Below are 17,613 nucleotides of genomic sequence, written 5' to 3'. Positions count from 1 at the left end.
GGCTCCGCGACGATCACACTCGTACACGTCCACCCGCACTGCTCTCAGCTCGACTGGTCCAGTTCGTTCGTCGCAAACCACATTTTTACATCCACACCGCGCGCACCTTCAAGAGCGATATGTACTCATTTCGAACGCCTGCTTCTGAGTCGGATATCGGAGGATAACATGTCGGACATGCGGATGTCAAGAAGACTCGATGGATGTTTGAGAAGACCACCGACGTCCTGTTCTCCTCGCAGGTCCAGCGTCTGCCCGCGGATGTCTCGGCCAGTTGAGCGATATTGAAGAGATAGTCCTGGCGCTAATCATAAGATAGTAGCATGTATAGTGCCATCAACGTTCGACCCCTCCGCACAACCCCCGGACGCTAACACCTTCTTTTTCTTTTTCTTTTCTTGTCCCATCGCGTAGGATTCCCTTCCTCACGTCGACCCGGTGCCGTATAGGACAACTTTGGCTGTTGACTTTCTCTCTGTGGTCTGCGTCGTTGATCAAGCTTTCGCGTTCGTTGACAGGAGGAAGGGAGCCTCAGTCCAGGTTTAGCTACTGTTTGGGCTGTGTTGATTAGAATGCGGTCGGGGCCTCCACCATTGAGAGTGCGTCGTTCGTGAGTCCATTCATACTATTCTTGGTGGTGTCGATGGATGTTGCTAATCATCTACGCTCTATGGAAGGCGGAGACGATGGCTGCTCTGCTGTGTTATTAGTTTATTCCTGCTCATTATGACCGGCGGTCAATGGATCCATCCCCGGAGCTTGCACATCTTCGACGCGCCATCATTCTTTCCCACTACCACCGTCACGGTCTACGAGTACGTCGAGGCCACACCGAAACCTACACCAGTCGCCGTTCTTCCTAAGGTGCAAGAGCACTTAGCCGCAAGAGCACCGCCGGAATGCGAGGTCAAGCCTTTGGAGTTAGCAAAGCCCAAACACTTCAGACTTAGCGACTCCTTATTCCCGCTTTCTGAGAAGAATAGCGAATCATGGGCGAGCGAGAATAATAGGATGATTAAGGATCTGTTCAGGTGTTTGGAGGATGATTGTGCCGTGAACCAGGACAAGGGTGCGTGATTTCTGCTCAATCCCATCATTGAACCAATGCAGACGAAGAACTACGTTGTGATCAGTCGTAATTCTGGGCTCGTATCATTTCCGTGGCGCACTGGCAGGATGGACGGGTGGCGAAGACTTGTGGTGAGTGACCACGGCACGCTTCCGACGCGTTTGTTTTGCGCATCTCTGAACGTGTTTTTCATTCTCGTCGCGTTGCAGGTCGCGATCTACGGTATGCGCTTGAGATCGCTGATCTGCGTCCCCGGGCGCCTATCATTGACAGACGTATCCCCTTACAGATACAAGCCCTGCAGAACATGAACTACACGATCCTCTACTCGCTCAATACCGACCGGGCCGTACAGTTGTACCAGACCTTTCCTCGGCTAGTCAAGGCTGTTTTCCTTGAACCACCAGATGTATGGGAATGTTATAGAGATGAGGAGAGTTGCGTCCAGTCTGAACGCAACCCCCATGGGATACCGATATGGAAGGTGCGCTTTATCACTGCGTCATACTCTGTTATTTAATTTACCGCCATTTTGACCACTGATTCGAGTCTGGCCCTAAAGTTATTCAGCGTCAGTGAATATTTCATCCTTCCTCTCGAATGGTACAGATTCTGAATTCCCGTTCTGGTTCATACCATCTCTCAGTGGCACTTCTGGGCGCATATCGACCACCCTCTTGGTCCGAAATGGACTCTCAACCCGGAACCCTACAACATGGACATCCCCTGGAGCATAAACACCCACGTCGGCTACTCCGTCCAGCTCTCTTGTCTCGCCCATTCCTTTGTCCCTCCCTCTGAACGGAAGAATCAGGCATATGGTACGCAAACCCTCCTTCCCTCTCACATCACCTTAGCCTCAACTCACTCTCTCCGTCGCCTTCAACCGCACTCCATAAAGCGATGGCCAAACGCCTCAAATACTTCTCCAACATCCCGGAAAAAGCCTGGGATGCCGATTTCTATACGGCTGCTGTAGAGGAAACTGGCATCAATATCATTGTGGGAGCTTCGAACGAACCGAACCTGGACAAGGGCCTGCAGGTTACGCTTCCGGAGGGCTTGACAAATATAGGGCTGTTGCCGCAGCATGAGTTTTTGGAGGAGATAGCACATTCGAAGGTGTTGATCGGAGTTGGACAGCCGTATACGTACGTTGGTTTGTTCTCGCGGCCAGCATCATGCGTCCGCGTTCGGGTCGTTGATGATTTTTGACCTGTAGATCTCCTACACCGTATGAAGCTCTATGTCTAGGCGTACCGTTCATTAATCCCATACTTCAAGTACGCCCATACCTCTCACTTCCTCCTCCATATTCAAATCACAACTTACTCACCCTACGTCCTCCTTCCAGTGGGACGCAAATGACCCCGACAACCGTCGGAAGTGGGTAAGCCAACACAGTATGCTCAAGTACCTCGACCCACCCTACGTCTACAACGTCCGCAAAGACGACAAAGAAGGCTTCGTAGCCGCCATCCAAGACGCGGCGGATGACCCCATAGGGCGATATATCGAACCGCGGATGGAGTTGAAGGCGGTGCAGGACAGGTTGGCCGATATTTTGGAGAGGGATTGGGAGGAGGAGTGGTGGAGTTTGGGCGATGATGAAGGGTCGGGTTGAATTTTGGTCTGATATCGTTATTTCTGCATCATGGTTTTTCGGACTTTTGGTGAGTGAGCGGCGCTTTGATCGATGTCATTGCTTTGGGCGCATTGACGAACGTCGTGGATTACAGACTGCTTCATTTATGTGCCTGATATACACTACGAACACACGACATATCCACGCTATCCACAGGATCTTTCACAATATATTTCTTGTTGTATTAGACAACCACAACATGTTACAGCAATGAGAGGGTCATGTCCTTAGTGTCCGTTTACATCCCGGTTGCTTCGTTGACGTTCAATATCAACGTCGTGTAGAACGTGATGATCTCGACGAAGTCCTCCGCGGGTATGGCTAACCCAAGAGTACAAACCAAGTCAGCACGAAACCCAGAATAAATTCCCCAAACCGAGCACTAGAAACATTGTCGTGGCGATGAAGCTGGGCCACATGGGCCTAGACGTACCTTCGTTGACCGTATGAATACCAAGGTCCACAATTGACGTATTCCTTGAATTCCAATGGGAGTACCGGAAGATATGTTTGGTCAAATCCCAGTACCACATCGTATCTACTCATCCGGCCACAAACCCCCATGAGTACCAACTACACCATATGCAAATTCATGAAACCGGAAGACGCACCACTATTACCACCCTCAATCCCTGGACTGATGATAAAACCGTCGTCCTCTAGACCATCTGTCCCTATACCTCTATGTACATCATAAGCCGCCCTAATCGACCCACTCAACACCCTGTATGGTTCCTCGTCGGAGGGCGAAACCGGCGCAGGGTCCAATCCAGCACCAGTAAGCGTGAGTGTACCATATGCGGGGACATCGGTCTCAGAAATAAGAGTACCGAATGCGGTGAATGAGAGGTTGAACTCTTCGGCGAGTGGTTTGAGGAGGTCTATGTCTCGTTTCTGGAGCGCCGCGACGGAGCTGTGGCAGATACGCAAAAGTCAACTTAGTCGATTATGTGCGAGGGGGAGAATTATGAATAATAATAACAGCAGAGGGAAAGTGACCACGGTGAATAAACAAACCTGTCAGTGGCTATCCTATGATTCACAATCGCGTAAGCCTGCTCCGGAAGCGCATTTGTCTTCACACCTCCACTTATAATATCAATGGCCTGCGTCGTCCCAATCAGGCTCTTCATGACTACATCTTCTGTCAACAACTCGCTCGCCTGCTGCAGGGCCTTGTCTGATGTGGCCGACGAAAGGATGAGCTTGCGAAGCTTTGGATCCATAGAATGTGCGTGCGAGGCGATGCATTGGATGTTCGAGTAGACCGGGGTGCCGCGGGCGAGGTGGACTGGGAAGGGGTTGGATTCAAAAGCCACGAGAAGGGACGCCAGCATTCCGATGCTCTTAGAAGCTTGCGTTAGCGAGCGCATGACTGCAAGTATAATAGATGGATTACTGTGTGTGACGGGGGGACGCTAGAATGGCCACCCGGAGAAGAGACTTGGATCCTGATTTAACGATCAATTTCAAGGTATGAGGGAACTATCGAACTTTGCTGAGCGAACTAACCGAGGATTGATTATACCCTTCTCTCCCACTCCAACGGTAGCTATTACAGAGCCAAATTGCTCTCCGAAACCCCCTGTCAAGTGTATCCAGACGATCAATCATGGGCGAGGTCGATCAGTGTGTGAGTGATGACACGTACCACCTTCATCGACGAGGATAGAGATCCCATACTTGCCGTAGGTGGAGAGGAGATAGTCTCTGATATAGCTAGCACTCTTAGTAGTCCACGCCGTCGGTAAATGAGAACAAATGTAGGAACAGGTTACAGGAACTACTCACACGAATAGGTGCTGATTCTTCGTCGAAGCCGAACGCGAGAATAACGGTTCTCGTGGGCTTGAACGAGTGTTCCAGGAGAGACTCGACAGAAGACCTGAAAAGATCTAGTCAGTTGTTGATGGATATATATCCTGATAGGTGGAACAATCACAAGAGACCAATAACACCACACTTATCGTCCAGGGAGCCTCTACCCCATACCCGTTCGCCTAGAAGGCGCTCCGACGGGGTCAACTAACTTGAAGCAAGAGAACGATCGAGGAAGGATATACCGTCATAATAACCAGAGTATGGTGGATGTGCCCATTTATCGACGGTATCAGGATCGACAGGAACGACGTCTGAAGGAATATAAGGGATTTCAACTATATATTGGTCGTGATGTACATGTACAAAAGAACCCGGCCAACCTTGATGTCCAGTGTAAAGCGCTGGCTTCAACGAAGCATCTGAACCTTGCCAATTAAATACAAGGCCATAGGTATGGACTTTCGTGAGTTTCAGAGTTGCGTGACTAGAGGAGAATAAAATTGTCAGAGATGGAGCAGAGCAACGGTGCAAGTAAATGCAAAGAAACACCGACGTCAATGGGAATGCCTCGAGCAGGTAGTCGTGGAACTTGGCGAACTTGTCCCAGCGAGGATCTTCGCCAACGTCACCCATCACATCGTAAGATTCGGTCCTATGTACGGTATATTAGTTATGCACGTCGCAAGGTGAATACTCAATCAGGCTCGTGGATGAACATACTCGACACGAACAGCGCCCCCCAACTATAATCAGAAAACTGTCAGATGATAGTCACATGTAAAAGGAGCAAAAGTATTCACCCAATCAATAGCCCTCGTCTTGAACTCCTGCGTCCCATAAATCTCTGTTAAACTCTGGAACACAGCCTTCTCCTTCACGGGGTATAAAGCTTCTTCCTGAGGGCAGAGTGCTGGTGCCGCGTCGAAACGCGAAAACAGAGGGTCCAGAGGCAATAAATTGAGGCCACGAAGGATGTGCAGCAAGGCCAAGGAACCTAGAACGGTACAGGCGAGGTACTTCCACTTCGTCGACCGTGTCTCTTCAGCAGATCCTGTGGAGAGTGTGATGGACGTGATGGACGGCAAGAGTTCGTCCTTTGAGTCGACAGACGTTGGTTTCAACATTGGCACCATAGCGGCGGGTATCAAGTCAACGAGAGCTGTAATTCTACCGAGGTTATAAGTTATGTGAGACGGCTGATAGGCGCCTATAGCACAGTCATAGCACACCATGTTCACATGGAATTCACAACGCGCCGAGCGCTTGCGGCCTTATGAGCATTGCGTCTAACTAAGCCTTTTGCGCGTAACCCAATCTTTTGTTCAAGCTAAGAGTAATCATGTCCTATTCTGCGTTGAGATCAAGGCTCATGGACCAGGAAAGACTTGGGAAAGGCGAGGAAAATACTTATGGCCCATGTGGCTCGAGTGGATTGTGAACAACACTCGAAGCGGAGGAAGCGGAACGAGCTCCGATCACACCCCGAGCTCCGAGGCCCCTGTTGCGCCACATTGGCGCCTCGCCACCTTCGTGGTGGCATTGCCATCCAAACGTTCGGTTGCAAAGCCGTGGATCCTTGCGAACAGTACATCTCATATAGCGTACATAAAGGCAGGCTCTCTAGAGGTCTGCCGCTTCGTTCAAGTTCATGATCAACGCAGTGTAATACCTAATGCTTTCAACGAAGTCGACCGCACGGACGGCTACGACAAATCCGTCAATCGATCTAAGGAGTTCAATACAGCAGCAGATGCGTACCTTCGTTGGTAGTGTGTACACCGGTGCGTATTCCAGCCGTGGCGTTACCGTTATACATATGCGCATAGCGGAAGATATGCCTCGTCAAGCCCCAGTAATGCCTTGTATCTTTGTTGACCATAAGCCACCTTGCCTTCGCGCTCCAGAAAGATGTGACTAAGAAAGACTTTGAACGCACCAGTATTCCCGGTTGTGATCCCGGGACTCACAACGAGCTCGTCCTTCGGTCCCCCATCCTCGATGCCTCTATGTGTGTTATACGCTGCACGAATGGACCCACTCAACACTTTGAACGGCTCTGCATCGATAGGGGAAACCGGTGCGGGGTCAATCCCTCCACCAGTTAGAGCGAGATTTCCGTAGGCTGGGACATCTGCTTCTGAAACGAGAGACCCGAATGCTGTGAACGAGAGGTTGAAGCGTTCGGCGAGGGGTATCAGAAGATCGGTGTCGCGTTTCTGAGTCGCTGCAATAGAGCTGTATATATACAGAACGGTCAGTCAACTGGATGGCATGTGGGATTGATGATTACGAAGGTGAAGGCGTACCTATCAGTGGCGACCCTATGGTTGACGATGGCGTAGGCCTGCTCAGGCAACGCATTCGCTGCGAGATCGTGAGGAGTTACGTTTACAACATTATTGAGAGAAGGACGTACTCTTTACTCCACCATTGACGATATCGATTGCCTGCGTGGTGCTGATCAGGCTCTTCATCTTTATATTCTCAGCGAGTAGCTCGCTCGCTTTCTTCAACGCCTTATCGCTCGTGGTCGATTCCTTAATAAATTTACGCAGAGTTGAGTCGATTGATTTTGAATGCATGGCGAGACATTGAACAGTCTCGTATATGGGCGTGTCGCGAGCAAGCTGAACAGGGAAAGGATTGTCTTCGTAGGTCACAAGGAGGGCAGCGAGAATGCCGATGCTCTGATATTCAGTGGGGATGATGCTATGTTAGTGGTGTGGAAATAAAGAGGAATGCAATATCTCTTACAGTGTGTGGAGGTGGGACGCTGGAGTGTCCCCCAGGCGAGGCGACTTGCAACTTTACGCTGATAGAGCCCTTTTCTCCTATCCCGACACTAGCCATGTCAGACCCATACGATTCACCCCATCCTCCTACCATGCTTGCCGTTAGACGTATCCAGCAGGGTGGAGCTAGAGTGAAAAGAACACACCTCCTTCGTCTACAAGGATGGAAAATCCGTCTTTGCCGTATGTGGCTAGCAAGTAATCATTAAGGTGACCAGCGCTCTGGACGAAGAGTGAGCTAGTTGAGCACAGCAGACATAGACTTGGTCGAAGACTGACATGAACAGGGCCCGATTCTTCGTCAAACCCGAAAGCAAAGACGATTGTTCGGACAGGCCTAAAAGAGTGCTCGAGAAGCACTTCTGCGGACGACCTGCGAGACATGAGTGGAAATACTGGACCATCAGAGGACAGGAAAGATGAACTCACAACAGTCCCACTAGACCACTCTTGTCGTCCAAGGATCCTCGACCCCAGACGTATTCACCTGCAGCGGGTACGTTCAACATTCAGACGATCGGATAGAATACATTGAGGCACATACCGTCGTAGTAGCCAGAGTAGGGCGGGTGAACCCATTCGTCCACCGTATCGGGATGCACAGGAACGACATCTACGTTCAAGTTCAGCTTGATGCTGGCCCGAAAGACAATGATTCGGCGTACCTTGGTGAGCAGTCAGCAGCGCCGGCTTCAACGAACTGTCGGAGCCTTGCCAATGATAGACCAAGCCATAAGTATGGACTTTCGTGAGCTTCGCGGTAGCGTGTCTGTAGTAAGAAAAAAGCGAGTGATGAATGTCGAGCTGCGTATTGCGATAAATAATACTTGCGTCAAGGGAAACGCCTTTGCCAAGTAATCATGGAAGTCGGCGAACTTGTCCCATCGAGGATCCTCGCCAACCTCACCCATTGCATCATAGGACTCAGTTCTAATTCATCTTCAGTCGTTAATATTCTTCATACTCCTTGCCAATCAACGAACACTACTCACTCAACCTGAATTGCCCCCGCAATCTGTAGCGCCAATGCACAACTCTCAGAACCGCCCCTGGTACAGCAAAACTAACGCAAAGAACTCACCCAATCTATGGCCCTTGCCTTGAACTCTTCTGTCCCATAACTATCCGTCAACGTCTGGAACAGCGCATACTCCTTGTGGGGATACAGAGCTCCCTCCTGCGGACAAAGTTCCGCTCTTGATGCCTCCGTCCTGAATGATCCGATCGTGGCAAGGAGAGTATCCGACAAGCCTGCTTGATTTGCGGTCTGGACAAGGGCAAGAGACCCAAGGACAGCGAAAGCAAGGTAGTTCCACTTCGACCTTTTCCCCTCGAAATTCGGAGGAGGTGAGTTAGACGAAGAAGATGGGAGAAGCTCGGTCTTGCCAGATTTTTCATCGAGGGACGGCATCAATGCCATAGTACCAGTCGCTGAATGACAGGCGAAGTCGGGGTAGCCGTAGGGAGTTATAAGAGAGCAGAAGGTATGGGTCCCGTGCTAAACATAATGATAACATATGCTCTCATCGTCTTGAGATAGCACCTAACTCTGATAACTCCCGAGTCGACCCTCGGTGGGAAGATGTGTTTATCACGGAAAATGCGACCTTATCCTGACTGACTCGGGCTGAATAGCACTATAATACAGCGATCTGAAAGAACGAAGGAAAGAGTACAGCTGAATATACCAACGTCTTCAGACCGTAAGGGCGGACAAGGACAGCATGAGATATCCATGGTATGGCGATTATTCAAAGCTGTCGAAGTTTAGTTGAACACAGGGCGGCTGATCTGAAATGACGAAATCTAATCTAATCTAATCTCTTGTTACTCTCTTCTCCGTGTGGCGTGGCCCGTGGTGGCTCTCAACAGCTCTCAACCTGATACTCAGACGGTTGATGGAAAGTCAGAGTAAGAATACAATTGTGGTGGTTTTCCTGGATGATCAGAACCTCCCTCCCAAATGTATATATAAGAAACTATCCGAAATTGAATACCATAAGTACATTGACAAGGTTTTTCAAGGCCTCGAACTGGAGATCTGGTATAGTGTTTACATAGAGAACTAAATAAGGCAAAGTATAGCCTCGCTCACGCTTCACAGATATGTAATTCAAAAGCGACTTGATCGGCAAATTCGGGCAGTAGATGATGAGGCGTTTCATTTTCGGAAAGAATGGCTCAGGAAGGGAGTAGGTTATATTCAGAAAGGCAGAATTAAGTGTGGGGCATAGAGTAGCTAGAGCCGTGAAGAATGAATGGCCCGTTCCTGTATATCGGACAGACTCCAGAGCGATGAACTTCCTGAACAGAGTGTGCCAATTGATGCACAAAGGGAAGGAGTGAGAAGCACCTATCGCGGAACGAAGGAGTGTCCTGAACTATGCAGATGGACACAACGAGCTTCGTCGAGGAATGAATTGAAGACACTATGAGTTCCCTTGACATCGGAAACGAAATTTCCAGATCACCAAGGTTTGAGGCTCGGCTTCGGAGTGCGGACGCATGGTCGGGAGCATCAAAATAAGGAAGCTGCAGCGCCTGGACATCGCGTTGATCAAGAACAGAAAACCCCAGGTCGCAGTTGGTGGTCGGATGGATGATGAAAAACGCGGGCAAGCAACCGCAGTCAATGGCACGACCTCGCAATTTCAAAGAACGAAGCGAGGGGAGAGACATGAGTTGGTCGTGTGTCGGCAGGGAAGTTGGTGCTCGGATGCGCACGGCGTTGGTCAGGATCAATGATTCGAGGTTTGACATGCATTGGAGTCGTCCAACGAGCTCTGTGATCTTCTTCGGCATACCATGAGCAGTGTGATTAGCCGTCAAGACGATGGATAAACGGGTGAGATTGGCCGTAGGAATGAATGACCAAGGAATGGTGAAATTAGCGAGGACAATATCCCTCAATGGCGCAGTCGACATCCTAGAGGTCCTAAAGCAAGATGGCGTGAGATAGTAGGCGATAGTCGGGTCTGAATCACAAGGAACATTGAGTTCAAGCGATTCCAGAAGAGGTGGGGTGTCGTCGAGAGCACATAGGCAACCACATAGAAAGGGTGGGGTGTTCGACTGGCTGGATATTCCAGCTCAAGAATTGGGATGCCATGCTTGAAGAGTACAACAAATAGCCCTGTTACTCTCAGTGGACAGTATACGACAAGATGAAGAGGCGAAAGAAGATACACCAATTGGAAAGAATATGGTGGGAGATCAGTTGCAGGACGCGCAAGAGGCCTAAAACATGGTCAGCGCGGGTGTAGATATTCAAACTCAGCGTGTCACTGCGGTGCCACATGTGGCCCCAACACTGGGCAACTTTCAACCAACCGGCCAACCTCAGGCTTCTACATACATCATCACGGTACACTTCACCGCCTGAGGTCGATCATCTTCTGTACGAACTCCCTTCCTCCATTCTCCCAGTCATCGCAACACATTGCTAACATCGTGCTTCCTCGACCAAGCCGACTCTGCTTCGGGTCTCCCTCTCTCGTCGCATGGCCTTCTTTACCCTCCGCCAACACGAATACCCATCTGTGCGTCCCTTCCTCCTTCATACCCATCCTTTTTGCGGCGGCTATACTCTTGAGGTTCAGTGGATTTGCTGTCCACTGCACTCTCCGAAGTCCCAGCGCGCCTTTCGTCTTTGACGGAAGTTCGAGGCAGAATCTCAGCAGGATTCCGATCGCGTTGCCCGTCACATAAGCTTGGAATCACGATGAGTCCTTTCCCAGACAAATCATGAGATGCTTTGCATAGAAGCATCACTTACTGCGTTGATACTCGGGGAACGTCACTACCCATCCCAACTCCGTCACCAAATTCTTGTCGCTCTTAATCAACGCGATCACACCCGCCATCTTCCCCTCCACATCCTTCCCATCGCTCCCCTTGTCCATCACTGCAAACGCGATGCAGCTCGGACTTCTGCGTATGAAGGACTCGACGAACGACAGCACGTCTTCGAGTTTAGAAAGATCGAAAGGCAGCCACCGACTCATATCCGGAGAAGAGGCTGCGTGGTCGACGTAGATTTGTGCATGAAGACGAGGGATGAACGGGACGAGCTTCACACGTTCAGATTCGAGGAGTGAGAAGTCGATGGGCCATATGAAGTTGAGGTCATACGGGTCGGGACCATAGCAGTTGCTGAGGTCCTCCGGGGCAGGCTCGCTGTAGGAATTCGTGTACAGTGGCTTTGAGGACATGGTGAAGTTACCGGTCGTCGTGCACTGGGAATGCGGGGAATCCTCTAGCGTGTTGACTCGTTTTTGGAGTCCAGTATTTACACATGCAGCCTTGCCCCATTAGCACGCATGTGCTCATGATCATGGTCAGTAATGGAAATGACTCGTCCGGGGTTGTCGCCCTCCAGGGATTTTCCCTACTGAGTGCCCAGCTCTGACGTCCAGAAGATCCTTCCGACTTCCTCGCCAGAGACCAGATCAGTGTTAGCATCGGCTGAAACTCTTCAAGTTAAGAGTACGCTCAGTACTGTGAACATACAAACCCCACTTGGAATTGGGATATAGGCTCTGGATTACGGCGTGAGTTACAGGACGCCTTCCGTCTGAAGTAAGCGCATCAACCGCTTCCATCGGGCAATAGTGAACAAAGACCACTAGAAACTAGCAACAGAGTATGCAGTCTGATATTGTCGGAGTTATCACATTAAAATGGCCTAGGACAGCTACACCGATGTTATGACTTTGGAGAGGGTGGCGCACTGTGGCGGAAGAGGATGATTTAAGGTAACAGCGACTCTTCCCACCTCTTCGTCTCCGACCGCCATGAATCATCTACAAACTTTTCCACCGTCTCATCCGTAATTCCACACGTCACGTCCATTTTGATCCTCTCGACGACCTGTCTCTTCAACTCCTCGAATGCCTTTGCTTCATCTCCCGCATCTTCCACCAATTCTCGCCACCATCGCACACGGCCTCCATCCTCAGCTGCTCCTTCACCCACATCGCCCATTCCACATCTTTCGAGATACATCTTGGCATTCTCTACTCCGGATGTGGCGTACCACATATAATGCGAGTCGACGCTCTTTAACGCGTCAAAGTTGGCTTCGCGAGCTGCCCAAATGGCCCACAGGTGAGAGGGCTGACGGTATCGCGCTAAGAGATAGCAGGCGAGGGAGATGGATGAGCGGTAATGATCCGCCTGACGGTGATATAGGACCTCTTGGTCAAGGAGATACATGACGAGGCGCAGGTCTTCTGCCTTGTCTGCTGATTGGTGTCGAACGTGTAGCGCTAGTAGAGCCATGTAGCGGTTGCGTAGATTCGCGTCGGTGGCGGCATCCGAGGTGCGAGGAGCAAACGCGACGAGCTGTTGCCATGAAGAGGAATCTGTGAGGAGAATGGCGAGAATGGTGTCTCTGTCGTCGGTGTTCATAGTGTCGAGCTCCTCAGTCGGAAGGGCGATCTTTTCGAGCTAATTGTCGGTGGGAGTACTTCTTGATAGGAAAGTCACAAGCAGTGGATGTTGATACGATGTGAATAGCCCTGGATACTGGCATACGGAGCTCAACTTCTATAACCGATAACGCGGCACGCCTGAGATCATGAACACAAAAGGCGAAGTGAATTCGAGTAGCCGTACCGAAACAGAGGTGACATCGATAACGACTGGAGAATATTTTATGTGCGTATCACTGCCGTCGTGAACCCTCCAGTAGATTCAGGTGCGGTGAGGGGCCAACGGTGTATGCGTATCAGCAAAACACCTGCGGACATTGGGAAAAAAGGACGAAATTGGCCCCACAAAGCCTCGTGCCACATCAAGAATGGCACAAACATTGAACAACGATGAAACAATAACGGTGGCGCGTGCCCCGATCGAGTGGTTCGTTAGTATGCGGGCACCAGAGAACTGCGGCAAGCACGAGAACAAAAGTTCTCTCTGACACAGATACTGAGAACAAAGCGGGATGTATTTTTCTGAGATGCAGAGGGAGGAGATGGTGGCAGGACGAAAGGGGACAGACGGTGTTTACCCCGACCAAATAGAGCGGGTGACCTACAATTCGTGTTACCGGCCCGAGATCTCGGCCAAAATTCTCCGGCGTCGCCCCAATCAACGAGCCCCGCCAGCGCCGCACGAGTCGACGAGCCCAGCGAGCGAGCCGTAGCACATCCTTCGCGTTCTCGAGCCCCGCCCACTGCTAATTTATTCTCTGCATCGCTCACCTTCCTCCATGAAATGCCCCGCGCCAACTCGTCCAGCGGCCCCTCGACTCTTCGAAACCGCAACCGTGTCACTAACAAGACTCGTCTTCGCATCGTCCAGGGATCCATTGATGCTGATCCCCTGGGCTTCGACGAGGACGAGGAGAAGGTCCGTGTCGTCTCGACTGCCGGCGTCGATGCTGAGGATGCCAACGTGAGTCCTGTCGTCGACCCCCTCTCCTACGTGGCGACCCTTGTTGGCGGACCCCCGCGTGTCGCCTTCTGATTGGCTGGCGGGTCCGGCGATGTGTCCCCGGAGCATGCTGACTAAGCTTCTGCGTTTAGGAACACCATCTCCAAGCTGTGCTTTCCGCTGCCGCCCGGCATTCAGCGTCGGTGCAGCGCCCCACGCGAGGAGCGGCGGCATCGGCCCCGGCAGCGCCAGACAGGGCAGCATACATTCCCATCCCGGACAGCACCGGCACGGTCGATAACTACGAAGAGCTCTATCCTACCTCGAAATGGACAGATCCCCACCATTATCTTAAGACATCGGAGTGCGTCGAGGAATCCATCTCGGACGCCCTTGCCAATGGCTTCACATATTATATGGATGAGCGAGACAAAGATTGGCTAGACAAGAACAACGAGGAGGCGCGTGGCGAGGGCACCTCTGCCCAGGGCGCTCTCTCTACGGCTGGGACCGCCACACGCACGTCCCAACGGAGTGCAAAGGCAAAGGGAAAGGAACCAGATGTACCACAGCCAGTGGTCATGACAGAGGATGAGCTTGAGCTCGTCATGGGCCTCTTCGAGAAGGTAACTAACGAAAAGACCGCCTACCTCCATCATGTAAGTAGGCGCGACGAGTGTGACCCTCAGAGTGCTGATTATCTCGGTTTACAGGGTCTCGAATCCGGAGGTCATTTCCCTCCATTTTCAGATTATCAAGACACCTTCGCATCGCCGTTACCCCCCGATACCTTTGCTGCTTTTGTTGTCCCGTCATGGATCCCTCCGCCACCACAAATGCTCCGTTACGCCAAGCTTGTCTACTCTTACTGGAAAGAGCGCCGGATCGAACGCGGTGGCCACAGAGTTATCCCTGCGCTGAATGTAAGATATTCCTCTTCTTCTTGCTTTCTTAGGCTTACCTGACTTTTGTATTTTAGTACGACGAGGCCGACACACAGAACGAATCTTATGTTTGTTTCCGCCGACGAGACGTCAAGGCCATTCGTAAAACTCGTGCTGCTCAGGCTTCGTCATCAGAGAAGCTCGTAAGGCTTCAGCAGGAGCTTCTAATGACCCAAGAACTGGCTGTGGCGACTAATAATCGCGAAACCATCAAACGAGAAGCAGTGCGCCACGGGAGGGCAGTTTGGGAGATACGCGAGAATATGGCTAGTATGAAGCGGAAGTTTCCTGCTCTGGGCGTCAAGGAGGATGAAGAAATGTTTTTCGACAAGGAACGTCAGCCACCGAAGAAACCAAAACCAGCACAACTGTCCGTTTTAGTCCACCTTGTTCTCCGTCGTATATAATCCTGACTTCCTTAACAGCTCGATTCGCATCAAGCCTTCTGCCGCAGACAACCTTCCAGCCATGGAGACTCCTATGCGACCGAAGGACCGGGTGGCGGCCATTCAGAGCGAAATCGAACGAGGAGTCCTACAGATCAAGGCGACCAATTCGTATTGGGAGGACGGTATCGACGTAGGTCTTCTGGTTTCCCTCTATGACAGTGTACTTACGTCTTCTCGTTGAGCAGAATCCTCACCAGCCGGACCCCGTCGGACTCTCAGGTCGATATTGGTGTCCTACTATCACTCCTCCAACCTCTTCTGACTCCCAGGACGAGTCGCCGCGACACTATCGTGCAGTACGGATGAGACGTGGTCGCGGTGGCGTCGTACGAGTGGATCGCCGAGGGCTCCCTCCAAGAGGGTCTCGACAAGACGACGAGGAGGAGTTTTTGCGCCGACCTCGTCTGCGACACTCTGAGGACTCGTCCGATGAAGATTCTGCGGAGGAACGAGAGCGTGCTCGAAGGATAACTGAACGGTGGCGCTATGATCACGACGACGAACCGCCCGTCGGTCCTGATGGCCCTGACGAGCAAGACCGGGTACTGGTCGACAATTATTCTCCCGAGTAAGTCTCTTTAGTTCACATCGCTTTCTCCAACCCTAACGATATATCCACCATTATAGGTATTTGCGTCATACTATGTCGATTTTACGTCCCGATGACCACCAGAGGCTCAGCACCGACTCAACGCTCTTCCTTAAGGGTGCCAACGGCCAGACACAAGCCGTTGCGCCAATTACTAGATTCGCGAACTACAACATGACCCGTGCTCCCGGCCGTCCCATGGCTCCCCCTGCCGTCCCGAATACCGCCTACCAGAATCAGCAACAACAGATGCAGCAACCTCGACCAGCTCACGAAGCCGGTGTTGCCTTGTCTATGCCGCAGGCTGGCGGAACGCCAATCTCGATGCAGGCTCAAATGAAGAAATCCATGAATGTTCCGCAAGTTCGCCTCTCGTCGAATGGAGGGATGCGTTCCGGTTCAACACCTGGCATCGCTCAATCCGACGGCCAGGGCGCCCAATTGTCTCCGCCACATCCCTCTTCCGCTTCTGCTCCTCCGATGGTGAACGGTCACAATGCCACCCACACGCCCACGCACATTTCTCACGACATGTCCACATCGTCAGCTCCTGTCGCTGACGGTAGCCTCCCCGCCTCCGCCTCCTCTGCGTCACCCGTCTCCGCTCACGCGAACCCTGCCCATAATATCCCTATGCAACTCAAGCCACCAAACCCGCACCACGCCATTACCATGCCGAACGGATATCATATGAACGGGTTCTCGTCGAACGCTATGCAGAATGGAGCGCAGAGTTACCCCGCGTACCCCAATATGCAGGGTCTGACCATACAACAGATGCAGGCTCTCAAGCAGTTCGCAGCCACGCATGGGGGTCAGCAGCAGCAGGATTTAGGAGGTAATGGTGGCGCTGCGGGCATGCCGTCGACGAATGGATCGAGACCTGCGGCGTACATGGGCCACGTCGCTCCTAACGGGGCGAATTACAACCTTCCATTGGCTCACGGAGTCAACGTCAACACGAATCATAACCTCACTCAGCAGCAGCAACAGCAGCAGCAGAGCCAGGGAATGCGGATGGGCGCCGGGATGAACTTGGACCTTAAGCTTCCTGCCTCTCGCCAGATGCAATGGGCGGCCTCGCAACAGCCCCAGCAGTCTGCGCCTGTGGGTGATATGAACGGCAATGGGATCCAGGGTGGGATGAGGAGGACTTCGTCCGGGAACCTCAGTCATGGACATCTCTCGGCGTCGCCGCACCTTACGCCACAGGTGCAAGGCAGAGTCTCACCTGCGGCTCTTGCTGCCGGTGCAGCCCACGGAGCCCATGGGATCTCGATGTCACATTCGATGTCGCCGCATTTGCAGAATCGGAGTCCCGCGAACGTGTCACTTGGAATGGGAGGACAGGGACAGCAATCGCCACCGAGGCCGGGCCAGGGTATTATGTCGTCGCCTTCCTTGCAGCATCAGCATCAGCCGGTGAATGGTTCGGGCTCGACGGGGACCTATTGAGTTCCCTAGTTGCGTTCGAGCTTCGTCTCCCGAGTCTCATGCACCCCTTCAGCTCATGCCTTTCCGATGTCTTCATATACCGTTACTTTTATCCTCTGACTTTTCTTTTCAACTCTCCACTCCTCAGTTGCCGTTATTCTCATCTTTTCTATCGATTGATTATGAACGCTCCCGCTTTCCCCTGTTTATTCTTGTTTTCCAGATGCGTAACATCTTCTCAGTCCTTCTTTTTCTATGTTTTTTTTGTCTTTTTTTGCCAATTATGTGTAGTATACATATCGCCCTTTCCTTTCTCCCTTTACGCTCATCGAGGCTTTTTCTTCTTCTCGCGTAGCCCCCTTCTACTTACGTCCTCGTCGTTGCGCCCTTCGGATGTATGTATTGTAGATGAAACATAGGTTTTATGGTAAACGTTGTTGGACGCGTGAATTATGAACACGTCACACGGGCCACATGTATATATACCATTGGCGT

General features: G+C 51.6%; 6 protein-coding genes across 6 annotated transcripts; 2 read left to right on the top strand and 4 right to left on the bottom strand.

Annotated features, from left to right (window-relative positions):
* Positions 1 to 47: 47 nt before the first annotated feature.
* Positions 48 to 2,901, top strand: STEHIDRAFT_120962 (uncharacterized protein). The gene is made up of 10 exons (XM_007303500.1): positions 48 to 610; positions 678 to 1,069; positions 1,134 to 1,200; positions 1,279 to 1,291; positions 1,359 to 1,553; positions 1,632 to 1,640; positions 1,716 to 1,890; positions 1,971 to 2,220; positions 2,292 to 2,352; positions 2,424 to 2,901. The coding sequence occupies exons 2-10, from the start codon at positions 727 to 729 to the stop codon at positions 2,691 to 2,693; spliced, it is 1,383 nt and encodes a 460-aa protein (XP_007303562.1). The 5' UTR covers positions 48 to 610; positions 678 to 726; the 3' UTR covers positions 2,694 to 2,901.
* Positions 2,902 to 2,952: 51 nt separating this feature from the next.
* On the bottom strand, positions 2,953 to 5,668 carry STEHIDRAFT_156269 (carboxypeptidase S; the record flags this gene model as incomplete). Its single annotated transcript, XM_007303499.1, has 14 exons — positions 2,953 to 3,035; positions 3,148 to 3,252; positions 3,326 to 3,627; positions 3,732 to 4,060; positions 4,114 to 4,165; positions 4,227 to 4,299; positions 4,366 to 4,441; positions 4,506 to 4,599; positions 4,657 to 4,714; positions 4,778 to 4,846; positions 4,916 to 5,019; positions 5,089 to 5,187; positions 5,256 to 5,278; positions 5,336 to 5,668. The coding sequence occupies 14 exons, from the start codon at positions 5,666 to 5,668 to the stop codon at positions 2,953 to 2,955; spliced, it is 1,800 nt and encodes a 599-aa protein (XP_007303561.1).
* Positions 5,669 to 6,155: 487 nt separating this feature from the next.
* Positions 6,156 to 8,747, bottom strand: STEHIDRAFT_168086 (carboxypeptidase S; the record flags this gene model as incomplete). Its single annotated transcript, XM_007303498.1, has 14 exons — positions 6,156 to 6,238; positions 6,294 to 6,401; positions 6,472 to 6,770; positions 6,842 to 6,899; positions 6,952 to 7,222; positions 7,290 to 7,414; positions 7,474 to 7,549; positions 7,607 to 7,700; positions 7,757 to 7,814; positions 7,872 to 7,940; positions 7,993 to 8,096; positions 8,159 to 8,257; positions 8,320 to 8,342; positions 8,409 to 8,747. The coding sequence occupies 14 exons, from the start codon at positions 8,745 to 8,747 to the stop codon at positions 6,156 to 6,158; spliced, it is 1,806 nt and encodes a 601-aa protein (XP_007303560.1).
* A 1,951-nt stretch (positions 8,748 to 10,698) lies between these two features.
* Positions 10,699 to 11,561, bottom strand: STEHIDRAFT_168085 (uncharacterized protein; the record flags this gene model as incomplete). The annotated part of the gene is made up of 2 exons (XM_007303497.1): positions 11,103 to 11,561; positions 10,699 to 11,036 (listed from the first exon to the last, which is right to left on the bottom strand). The coding sequence occupies exons 1-2, from the start codon at positions 11,536 to 11,538 to the stop codon at positions 10,699 to 10,701; spliced, it is 774 nt and encodes a 257-aa protein (XP_007303559.1). The 5' UTR covers positions 11,539 to 11,561.
* Positions 11,562 to 12,076: 515 nt separating this feature from the next.
* On the bottom strand, positions 12,077 to 12,736 carry STEHIDRAFT_156266 (uncharacterized protein; the record flags this gene model as incomplete). The annotated part of the gene is made up of 1 exon (XM_007303496.1): positions 12,077 to 12,736. One exon carries the CDS (start codon positions 12,734 to 12,736, stop codon positions 12,077 to 12,079), a length of 660 nt encoding a protein of 219 aa, XP_007303558.1.
* A 685-nt stretch (positions 12,737 to 13,421) lies between these two features.
* Positions 13,422 to 17,502, top strand: STEHIDRAFT_168084 (uncharacterized protein). Its single transcript, XM_007303495.1, has 7 exons — positions 13,422 to 13,723; positions 13,855 to 14,361; positions 14,416 to 14,625; positions 14,682 to 15,016; positions 15,072 to 15,225; positions 15,281 to 15,663; positions 15,723 to 17,502. The coding sequence occupies exons 1-7, from the start codon at positions 13,544 to 13,546 to the stop codon at positions 17,137 to 17,139; spliced, it is 3,186 nt and encodes a 1,061-aa protein (XP_007303557.1). The 5' UTR covers positions 13,422 to 13,543; the 3' UTR covers positions 17,140 to 17,502.
* Positions 17,503 to 17,613: the final 111 nt, after the last annotated feature.

The sequence above is a fragment of the Stereum hirsutum genome (assembly GCF_000264905.1).
Source record: "Stereum hirsutum FP-91666 SS1 unplaced genomic scaffold STEHIscaffold_6, whole genome shotgun sequence".
NCBI lineage: Eukaryota > Fungi > Basidiomycota > Agaricomycetes > Russulales > Stereaceae > Stereum > Stereum hirsutum.
This window is presented reverse-complemented; position numbering and strand designations above follow the sequence as displayed.